Genomic DNA, 12,064 nt, shown 5'->3' with positions numbered 1-12,064 from the left:
CGTTCTGAGACGTCAGATCAGCAATTCAGCCATCACTTCATCTGTAATCCTTTCTTTTCTTTATTGTCTCTGTCTATAATTCTGAAATTGTGATGCAACAGGCCTCCAGTAAATTAGAATATATCAGCAGTCAAAACAGCAGATGGTCACTGATAATGGTAGTTCTGCCCATGTTCTCATAAAGGAAAAAAAAAAAATATATATAAAAAAATCTTCATCCCAGTTCCCAGTTCCAGTCTGTGCACTCTGCTGGTTTATTGGTCCACTGCTCAGTGGAGGGCAGTTAATTGACACTGACTGTTGCATGTCTCCAGGACACCAATAGAGCAACGGCTCCCCTGCAGCCTGAGTGCTGCACAGAGAGCACAAAGGCAGCTTGGTCTGAAAAGGCTACCTCAGAGCATGAATACTAATGGAATTGATTTATACCTCCATTTCCTGCAGGGAGACTTGTGGACTTTTATTACCGAGGAGGAGCTAAGACCCTTGTGTGTGTGCTCAACTGTCTGAAGTGGTGGAAAAGCAGCAGGTCAGTGGGACCCTCCGAGGCTCTGCTGTTCCATCAGAAACTGAGCAGCTTGGTGTCATTGTGGAGCGCCGCTTGAGAATATAATAGCTCTCAAGAAGACTGGAAGAGAAAAAAAGCCTAATTAAGATGTTGGTGTGGAAACATGTTAAATTCACCATTCCAGAATTTTGATGAATGGGCTGGTAAAGCAGACCTGTGTCCACGTCTGCTTGTGTGTCTCAGGCAAAGAAAAAATATCTGTCTTTAGTATAGTCTATTCTATAGTATGTATATGAGCGTTGTACCTCAAAAAGAATCAGATATTCTGAACAAAGATTAAAATAGCTCATAAGCTTGGTGTTCAGTCAGCAGCCATTAACGAGACCATTATCGACATACTGTAAATGACCAAATAATAGCCAGGTTTCAATTAACCGCATGGTCCCCTTTAAACGCCAGGTGCAGGTGTATATTTTGATAAATAACCGCTGGTTCCAAATAAATGCTGAGTCTAATTTATTTGAAAAAAACATCAAGGAAAAAGACGTGACCACTGACACTGCACATTTTTCTTCTTCGCCTTTTTCACGTGTTGCGTTTGCTTTCTGACAGCCAGTATCACATTGATGAACACCTTGGCTCCGGTGCAGCAAAAAAAACCCAAAAAAACTAAGAAGTACGACCTGAAATTCAAACTTTCTGTCGTAAAATACGCAGAGGAATACTTGGGAGAAGCAGCCGCTAGGCGTTTCTCTGTCGAGCCCAAGAGAGTGAGAGAAAAAGGGCCAGGCTGCCTGGTGGAGGGGGGAAGAAGGCTTGTGAGGAGCCTGAGGTACACATGCGGGAATGAGTTATCAGCAAACGAGCACACCACGAAAGATCGTCCAACAACAACTTCACTTGCAGAAGACGTACAACTATTGAATTAAACGCCTGTCCCATAATTGCCGCCTGGTCCCAAATAAACGTGTGGTCTGTCAAGTGATTGAAATAAATAAAGGCCCGGGCTATTATTTGGTAATTTACAGTATATAAGCTTTTGTGCAAATACACTCGCCATACATAAAGATTTGTTAGCCAAGGAAGATTAAAAGTTAACATGAAATCAACCCAGTCTCTCTTACAATTACATTTATACCTCTTTTTTTTCTTTTTACATCCTGAGCTGATATTCAACACAGCAGGTAATGTAGTCAACTGCTTAAGGGACAGATTTATACATGAAGTTCAATTTACACATCACAATTTGTAGAACTCAGGATGGGGAAACTGTGCATGTGTAATGTTGTCTGTGACTCCAGAAGAATGTCACAGTGACGTCATCAGGGTCATTTTTCCGCTTCACTGGGTGTGAACTGAAGAAAACTTGGAGTAAAGAGGTTGTTTGGAAGATGTCATTTACCAGCATGGAGGGTCGGACAAAATATGCCATTGAGGTGGATTATGGGAAGTGTAGGATCCGGGGTCTCTGACTTTTGTGTATGATCAGTACATCCCCATCTCTGCTGTACCTATTTTCTTTAAATAAATAAATACAAATAAAAATAAAAAAGATTCTTACAAATTGATCCTATAATAAAGTGCCACAGTAAATTGCTTAAGTGAAAACCTTTAAGTAGAATAGCAGGATGTGAGGATGAATAATTGATGTGTTCTCTATCAGACCACACATTTCTTTTGATTGATATTTCACGATTACATTGAACTTCCTACCTTACCCAAGCGTTTGAGTTCCATCCTGTAACTATATCTTAATTTCAAGGAAGCTGCTATGCACCAACTAATTACTACTAAATGTTTAAAAACTGACAGATTTGGTGTTTAAGCAATGTGGTGTCACTGCACAAATGCAACTTTACATTCTAGTTTTGGCAGTGCATACATTGATCCTTCACAATAATGTCTGTGGAGAGCAGGGCTACAGTCAGGTGACACCTGAATAACAATAAAATTACTCGATAAGATTCAGAAAACGATAACGTTACGCCTGTTCATTTATGAATGTAAGTTAAAACAATTCCAAGTTGTCTCTCAGATGGGACACCTGTCTCCGAGGGCAAAGTCCTGCGTTTGTTGAACCCATCCATCAACCCCAACCACCACCGCCATTGAACTCTCTTGCTCTTCATACCATGCCTGACATTCTGTGTGTGGTATTGAACAAATGTGTCTTTGGCAGACTTTAATGGGAAGGATTAGCGCATCATCTACATGCAGAATTGAATTTCGGTGTATGTGCAGCACACAATATGAATTTCTAAAGTTCCATGTTAACAGTACACAGACAGTTGTGACTGGGCTGGTTTTCAGTTACGACACTTGGGTAGCAGTGTAAATGCAAGATGCACAGAAGGGTGTTTCACAGGAGTTCATAATGGCTATAAGTCTTGAGACCCGACCCGAGTCAGACCCGAATCAAATTGTAAAGAAATTAAATTGCTGTTAGGGACCACCCCATATGAGTTAAAAACCTAGAAGTAGTCAAGAATGAACAACAACAGATTTATGGCTCTTCATTCAGGGAGAGTGAGGAGATTGTACTTAATAGATAAATTATTAATATTGTTATTGCCACTATTATGCTACCATGCTAATAATAAGATCCTGTCTCTCGGATGGGGTTGTCTCTGTTGAGAGCACAAATCACGCAACATCTCTGCAAACCACTTTGGGCTTATTGAAGCAAAATCTCATCCCACCAAGTTGTCTGATGTCTCAAATGAATGAAACACTTATTTGTGTACCAACTGAGCCACTAAATAAAGTGAAGCATTCAATTATTCATAACAAAAGTCTTACAGTTTTGTAGAAGCACACACACATAAAAAAAACCCAGAGCTGTACTGCAAACAAGATGTGACATGGCAGCTAACCTTTACCAGTGAAATTCACTGATGTATGAGCGGAAGGTAAATACAATGACAAGCTTTGCACTGTGTACGTGGAAAGGTGACGCCAGCAACCTTTTAAAAGAACCTCATTTAAAGTCGGAACCAAAACTGAAGCGGGCAATAAACCAGAAATGTCAAAGCATCATAATCAATTAGTTTTGTTTTAATGCCAGTCTCCTTTTTGTGCTGGAATCAAATCTAGCTCTGAATTCACTGCCACCCCTAATCCTTGGCTTGGCATCCCCTCATTATCTTCGTTTGATGTAAAAGGTTTGACGATACCGATATCACAGACCCACTTATGACAAACACACCGCTGTGACAGAGATGCTATTTGCATCGCTTTGATGTCCCCCGCAGGGTCTCTGAAAAACCCTCCAATCACGATTTGAACAACACAGTGCATTCTGTTTACAGCCCTTTTCGCTTTTATTGAAGAGATGTTGAAATTCCTTCGGAGAAAAAAAGAAATGCACAACAGCCATGTTGAGATGAGACACAGGATTGACTGACAGCAACAGTAACATGTGATATACATTGAAGGTCTTTGCACATATACTTCCTTAATGCCATGCAATGGGATGCGAGGTCACGCCTCAGTCTCACAGGTGTGGGATGGTGTTGCCTCCCAAAACTAGAAATTGCGCGTCACTACCACCACTTCCATATACTGATGTTTATTATACACAGAAGGAGCAGTAGCCAGAAGCCCGCGGCAGCGCTGTTCGAATGCAGAAACACAAGACGATGAAAAATTATATGAAATCACTTTATTCTCAGAGTGTGCGGTGATTCCATTTTTGCAGGAAAGTTACAGACTGAAATATCTGTCTAAAATGGCATGCAGTGAGGCTAACAGGTGGAGCTTTGAAACACACAGGAGACACAAAAACGATTTTTATCAACAACCTTGCCTACATCGCACACCATAAGCATGCATACATTTTGTCAACAAATAGGGAAAGAGAGGGAGAGAGAGAGAGAGAGAAGGAGGGAGAAGGGTGAGAAGATTACGCAGTACAAAAAAAAACAAAAAAACAAAACAAATGCACCAAATGAACATGTCTTTTTTTTTTTTCTTCTTTTTTTTCTTCTTTTTCAAAAATACCAACCACCAGAGGACAAGAGAAACAGGACCGGTTACAGACGAGAAACAAAAAAGAAAAATACTGCACGAGAGTAAGCATCTTCTCAACACGTACGGAACAAAGACAGATGCAGGGAGAGAGAAACATCAGACAGTTACATTCAAGTCACATCAAAGGAGTATTTATTTGTAAAGTGGACTATTCTTCAGGCAGTTTCTTAATCATATTTATGGCTGTATGAGCGGCACAAATGAGCGACTCCCAACTGAACACTGAATCTGAGTCTACTGGACGACTAGATATTGATTACGCATGACTTGGGCAGTTTGTTTGGGCAGTGGTCTATAAGCCATTTAGAGCGCAATCAATTGGCATTTACAAGATGATGAATGTTCATGGTGGATGAGATGCAGAGGGTGATCTGGTTTCAGAGCGCACCAGTTTGACTCGCTCGGAGCCTTGAAGAACTGCGCACCACTGAGGGTGGTTTTGCTTGAAAAGTCTCACACATGGGTTGACTGGGCAGTAATCATAGCTTTCTGGAATAATCTTGGGCCAAACAAGAGATATGTTGCTGATAAATAAAAGTTGGTGTCCACTTCCTTGAGGCCCCTGGCAATGAAATCATCAAATTTTTAGTTATGCTAAGAGAAGGCTAGTAATGGCTCTATAAAACTGAAAAGAAGAATACCTGAGAATTTCAAAATAAATAAGAAATGCAGTAAATTAAAGGAATGAATCCTCTTGTCTAGGTCTACTAATACCAGCACTATTCTTTGGTTTGATTGGACTGCTCTGACGATGGATTTGAGTGTTGATGCATGGTTCCGTAACTGTAAACATCAGTTGCTAACTAAATGCTAACACACTGTTTGAATGGATGCTAGCAAAGGCAGTTAACCAGTACAATAAAATCACAGAAAGTTCAATAAATATGCTCTAACCACACTGTGCCCTTGGATGTTTTTTTTTGTATTTTGTTTTTTACATACACTCAACATGATTACAGAGCTCACAAAGCGCTGATAAAAGGTACATTTCCTCTTGTCTATGCCACAGGAAAGCACACGTTCAGCTTTAGTTTTGTCTCATGTTTAGCTAGCTTAATAAAAACAGTGGCAATGTGACAGAAAAGCAGGTTTAGAAAACTGTGAGCTACTGTGCGCAAGTGAATCACAAAAACATTTCCTAACAAAACTGTATCACAAGATTGAACTGATCTCTGCTAACAGCACACTGATGCTTCCCCTAGGGGATTGTTTTTTTTCTGTACATGGCAGCTAAAGTAACTCTTTACTTGGTCGTATTAGATTCATTCTAAAGTCTAGATCTGGGTTATAACAACATCGAATTTAAGTTATTCATCGTGATGTACTTGTAGGCTAACGAAGGCATCGACTGTAAATATCTAGGAGTGTTACCAGCGCGAGTCTGGTGGAATGTCTGGAATATCTGGAATGTTCTAACAAGACACTGTGGAATGAGGGAGAGATTGAAAGAAACAAGGCATATGGAGAAACATTTGATTTTATCCCTTTAAATTTGTGCCATTAAATTACCAGCAGGGAGGACTGGACTCCAGCAGGTAAACATTTTCCCTTTAACGTCATTTCATCGCATTTCTAGGTATGTTTTTGGTGATGCCTGCCTTTGAGAACCTGCAGTTTGCGAGTGCGAACACGAAACCTGGTCGTGCTCTTTGTTCTGAAACACATGACTGAACATTTGTTTTACGACATAGAACAAATCATCCCACCTTCCCACTTTCCCCTTTTAATCAAATATGCATGACCTACAAAGGCTTCACTGTCACTATGCAGACACGGGTGTGCCTTTAACATTGACTAACACATTAAGGACTTAAGTCTAAACACGCAACAATGAAGATTGTCTGTTATTGCTGATTTGGGACTATCATTCCCATCAGTTAAACCAACGGACACAGGACAACTTCATTTGGAACAATATATTGCACTAATGTCACTGTCTGTTCACATAAGAGTGTGGTCACAACATTGTTGTGTTTGTGAAGTTCTCTTCCTATCTTTTTACAAAAAGTTGATGGCAATGTCGAAAGGAAATCAATGCCTGGTTTAAAACGTACACGTCCTACTGCAAAAGCAGAGCGAGCGACACCTGCCACAGGACATTAAAACTGAACGTTCAAACCACACACATGTATAGCAGGTGAATTTATAGTAAGAATGTTGTCTAGTTGCTTTGAGACAAATTTCATGTATGGAGAACGTTTATAGTTTTCCCCATGGAGGATGATTTCCGACACAAAGTCAATTATCGCTTACAGTACACGGTGGAAGAAATGTCAATCAAATGAAAAAAAAAAAAAAAGGAAAACCAGTTATTGCCTCAAATATCAATGTATTTCGCGTCATCATAACAAATGAAGTGGTATCCATATGTGTACGTCACTTCACAAAAGTTCACCGCATGCTTAAAAAAAGAAACGAAAACAGAACCAAAAAAAAAAAAAAAAAAACCCCTCTAATTTTCAAATGAATTGCCTCACTTCCTGGTTTTACAGGTGACTCCACCAATGCTCACATCATCACACAGTCACAATAAACCAATGAGAGCATGAGGGACAGTTTATGGGGTGGAACCTCACAGTGGAGAACTAATAAAAATGCAAGTCTTTTTATATACACTGTATGTATCAAATATTAGCAAGAACAGAAAAGGAAAATTCAATTAAATTTTGATATGATTTGGATAATTTCTCAAACGTTAAAAATATGGCTTATACTCTTATTCATCTTGTTATATGTCACATTTCACTCTTATATAGTTCTCTTTTTTATTTTTTTATAACCCGAGGCTATTTACAAACAAAAAGGGCGGATGATGGGTGATATCTGGTCTCATTCTAACTGCTGACATTTTCAAAACATGGTATGAGATTTGCCTTAATGTAAAGATCTGTGAAGGTGATACATACTTTTAAAATAGGATTATAATCACAGGTTATCAAGAGAGATGCTCTGTATGAGAGATTAAAGTATGTATCTCCATCAGAGATCAGATATTTTAAATGAAAGGCAAATTCATGACATGTTCTTCAACTCCAGGACACTTAGAAGTCGGGTTGAAGGGGTGGGAGGGCGCGGGTGAAGAAAGGTATGACATTAGTCTTGCTTTGATGATAATCACATTTCACCCAAAGCACTGTTACTTTTTATTGAACATATCCATGAGCGGAGTCGGGATGAACTTCATGACCGTATCCACGATGCTCTCCTCTTCCTCCTCGTCGCCACAGCCGGTGGGAACCGCCTTCTTCGGACGGGTCAGGCTGCCCTCGGAGGCCTGCTCCATCGCAGCCGCTGCCTCGGCTTCCTTCTCCTCCTTCTTTTTGATGCCATACTGCAGGGGAGAGAGATGGAAAACAGGAATTATTATTTTCCATATATATATGTGTGTGTGTGTGTGTGTGTGTGTGTGTATATATATATATATATATATATATATATATATATATATATATATATATATATATATATATATATATCTATAAAAATTTCAAAATATGTCTGTAAAAAAAGGTTGTAATATTGTCAGAATAAAGTTGTCATATTTTAAGACAAGGCTGAGACATTTTCTGATTGACATAGTAATATTTTGAAATAACATGCAATATTTATAGAATAAAACAATGTTTAAATATTTTAGGATATCATTTCAGAATACAGTTGAGATACTTTCAGATTAAAGTCATTCAATTTCTAAAATGTCTAAACATTTTGAAGATGAAGTCCTAGTTTTATGAGAAAACAGTTAAGACCCATCTATTTAACTTCTGATCATTTTTTTTTTCAATCTATACATTTCTAGAATGTGGATTGCTCCACTCCTGGAGATATATAGTTACAACACAAAACTTTGCCTAAAACCACCATTGTTTGGGAAGAGAACCACACCAGCAGTTTTCCCAGTTGCAGTCTTTAAGCTAAGCTAGGAAAACTGCCTTATGGCATAATTAGAGCACTCACACAAAAGTGTTATGGAAGAAAGGATATAAATGTATCAGCAAAAATGTAGACTCTTCCTTTCAAGCACTTTTGCCGACATTATGTCCAGTAACAAGCTTATGTTTTGTTCAAACTGTAAAAGTGTCCCTACTTGTAAATAACCAGTGTATTTCTGTGCCTTAGGTAATCGTTCTTGCCTGAAAGCCACATTCTAATACTTTTTAAATGGTCTCCTTAACCCAACTGTTTTAAATAGTTCCCAATTCAATAAGAAACTGTGAATTGCAGCTTTGAGGCACCATGAAAAAATGTGATTTCCTTGCACCCTGAACACTGTAAGATTTCTGTGTTTAGAATAGAAAGGTGGGAACGACTTCTTTCTTTCTTCCTTCACTCCAAAAGAAAGCAGCTTGTAAGGCGTTTGCTCACTCCTGTGCTGCAGAAACCTAAGAACCCTGTGAGTGACTTCGAAATGTGGCAATTTTTAGTCTAAAGATAGGCGCGTGAGGCGTGACACGATCATTTCATGCATTTGAGGTAAATTGGTTGAAAATGATTACCGCTCTCGCAAAGTAATTCACATTTCTTCATTTGCATGAATTAGCTGCGGGCTGCCTCCTCCTCAACTTTAAGCACAGTGTAGCAGAGCTTTTCAGATCCTGCACGAACCGCAGGACTCAGGCTTTTCTGCTTGTTTTTATGCGTTTGGGAGTTATAACGACTGCTTGGTCTTATTCGGCCATCGTGGATATTTTATGTTTCAATTACAGGATCCCAGTGGGTGTTAAAAATTCCGACGATTAGCTTCCCGGGCCCCAAAAGAAAAAAACCCGGTTGAAAGTGCTCAGCGGATGAATGAAAATGTAAAGACCTACGATAGTGTCACAGCTACAAAGTGTCCCTTGTGGTGAACTTGCCTCCAGTTTGCTTCAGTAAATGTAGTTGCATTCTATCACTGGTCTCCTGCTGCCTCAAATATATTTGCTGTATGTGTGGTTCTGGTTTAAGAAAAATCAATACAGCTGGACTGCAAGGGAAAGGTTGCAGAGCATAGGGAGGTCAGCAGGCTGAGCGATGGTTGATTCGAGGCACAGATGCGTAAAATGAGCTCGACTCTTCCATGACCTCTTCCAGGTGCACATTAATGTGATTCTGCTGCGATAAATATATTATAAACAGACTGATAGTGTCCATTTCCGCTGTGAGGATGCGTGAAGGGGGGCAGGGTGACCTGTGTGGTTTTAGAGTGGTAATTCAACTGGGGTTATTCAAGGAAGTCAAAAAGTATGCGAACACTAAGGCTGTTCAACTTTTATTTTACATGAATTACATTTTATTCGAGTCAGCATCTCAGTAATATCTTCTGTCACAGCTAAACCAGCCTTTGATATGAATAAGTGACGTCTTCATGGAAAGTCTTGATATAATTATTTGAAAATAAATAAACCAAAAATAGATTAATCTTCTTAAGAGAAGGTGTTTAGTGCCAAAGAGCATGGACATATAATAGCAGCTGTTGGTGGTTTGACAGCTGCTTTAATTCTGGTTAAATATTTCACTCAACACTGGCTTTAAATGATTCATCTGGCAGCCAGTGAGCCCTTTTCAGCTCCTATGTTCTTCATGCTGTCAGCTAATAAGACCAGACTTTGTGATCCTTAGTCGTATTTTGTGAATGTTTTTCCTCAAGAATAATGCATCAGCAATAGATGCCCAGTTGGATATTGTACAAAAAAAACAAAAAAAATGATGCTGCTCTAACATTTAAATCAGTGTGGGGCGACAGCTGATCAGCAGGAAGCTGCAGCAAATAAAACAATCAGTGACAGACAGAGCAGAGATCATATCTGTAGCAGTCCCATTGTGTAGTTATTGCAATCTTTTTTTCATTTTGGCTGAATTTCAAAATCCCTCTGGACTGATTGCAGTGGATTGACCAGGTTGGGGCATTTTCCTCTTAGACAATCAGGGTGTGATGGCGCCCTTTTGTGAGGGCACAAGAGAGGTGGAGAAAAGCGCCCAGGTTAGTCTCATTCTCTTCTCTGATTCTTCAGACCTCAACCAAACAGACTGTCGGCCAGACTCTCTGCTCTGTTTAGGCCCTGAGATATCTGAGCTGCCATTGTTCTTTGGAGTGGAGGGAAATTGTGATTCTACAACCGAGTGACCATCAAAAGTCACCATTTATCTAGGCTGCCTGCATCAGGGCTGTGCTTATTTGTGCAGTATCTTTGAAACCCAAGCCCCCATATACAAATTTAATTTGGCACCTTCTCATAATTATCAGACTATTAATGACATTGGAACTCACTATGTATATATATATATATATATATATATATATATATATATATATATATATATATATATATATATATATATATATATATATATGCACGCATATATAGTGAGTTCCAATGTCATTAATAGTCTCTTAATGTTGGCCTGAGGTTTTTAGGCACTCTGTGTTCGGTTAAACCTTTAAAGTCAAGGCACCAAAACTACTTGGTCAGGTTTGGGTAAAGATCATAGTTTTGCTTGAAATGAATACTTACTCAAAAAACCTCCATCAGCTAATGCAAAACAGAGAGGCAGCCGATCAGACTAACTTCAAATCAAACACAAATTTCTGTGGGATTTGGGTGGGATACTCAAAAAAGCAGCCTGATTAACTGAGTGGTTGATGGCACTCCTGCACAACTGTTAAGAAGATAAATCTTACTTCAACACCAAAATTGTTTCTTCCTGACTGTCGGACAGAAAACAACACTGGTGTGATGGGTTGATGGATGTCTCCTCTGTACCTCCTGCTCCCTTGTTTGTTCTATTCTCCCTTCATGCTGCTCTGTTTCGCTCTCTCGCTATCTGTCTCAGTCGGCCTCTATATCGCTCTCAGACTTGTTCCAACAAAGGCTCGCGTCAGTTGAAGTGAAGACAGTCACGCTTAGTCAGCCCCTCTCCACTCGCTATAATCAAACACTTTCCAAAGATATGCTGTCATATCACTCCGTCTCCCTCCTCCGTTTTCTTTCACAATTGTTTTCAAAAGACTCGCTGGGACTCAGTGGAGTGCAGAGCTGATCCTCAAACTCCAAAGAATGCTTTACACGAGCTACAGATGGTAAAGTTTTAAACTCAGCGTGAGGAAAAAATGTTCAAGTCAAATATTCAATTAAATATTAGCAACGTCAAGAGGAATATATGACTGCGAGCCGCAGACACTTTGGTACATCAATTAACATTTTATTACCAATGAATTAAACAGTAAGCATGCATTTATTAAAGATAAGATGGTCTTGTAGGGTCAGTAAGACAAAGCTTTTAAAGTTGACTTTTCATCCCCAGGAGTCCAGCGCATGTTAACTAAACAGCACACTTGGATTTACAAAGCTGCTGGTCAGCAAACGTTTTCAAGCAAACCAAACATATGAGAGAACAGGAATGATTCAACATGGGTTAGTCCAACTTCGTCTGAATTGAGCGTGCAGTAGAAGAAACACGGTCTCATGTCATTGTACTGATGTGCAGGGATTCGAACCGGCAACCTTCTTATTACTGGGTGATCCGCTGCACCTCCTGAGCTACAGCTGC

The 12,064-nt window shown here is 39.5% G+C and overlaps 1 protein-coding gene across 4 annotated transcripts in view; it reads right to left on the bottom strand.

Annotated features, from left to right (window-relative positions):
* Positions 1 to 4,154: 4,154 nt before the first annotated feature.
* The window catches only part of LOC119008132 (complexin-1-like), a 56,314-nt gene continuing 48,404 nt past the window's right edge, over positions 4,155 to 12,064 (bottom strand). For all 4 annotated transcript variants that reach the window (XM_037078203.1, XM_037078202.1, XM_037078204.1 and 1 more), the window contains exon 4: positions 4,155 to 7,868. In XM_037078203.1, coding sequence (XP_036934098.1) covers positions 7,674 to 7,868 — 195 coding nt within the window. In that variant the 3' untranslated portion in view covers positions 4,155 to 7,673. The remainder of the gene's footprint in view (positions 7,869 to 12,064) is intronic.

This window comes from Acanthopagrus latus, chromosome 18 (genome assembly GCF_904848185.1).
Source record: "Acanthopagrus latus isolate v.2019 chromosome 18, fAcaLat1.1, whole genome shotgun sequence".
Lineage (NCBI taxonomy): Eukaryota > Metazoa > Chordata > Actinopteri > Spariformes > Sparidae > Acanthopagrus > Acanthopagrus latus.
The sequence above is the reverse complement of the archived record's forward strand: the minus strand, read 5'-3'. Positions and strand labels throughout refer to the sequence as shown.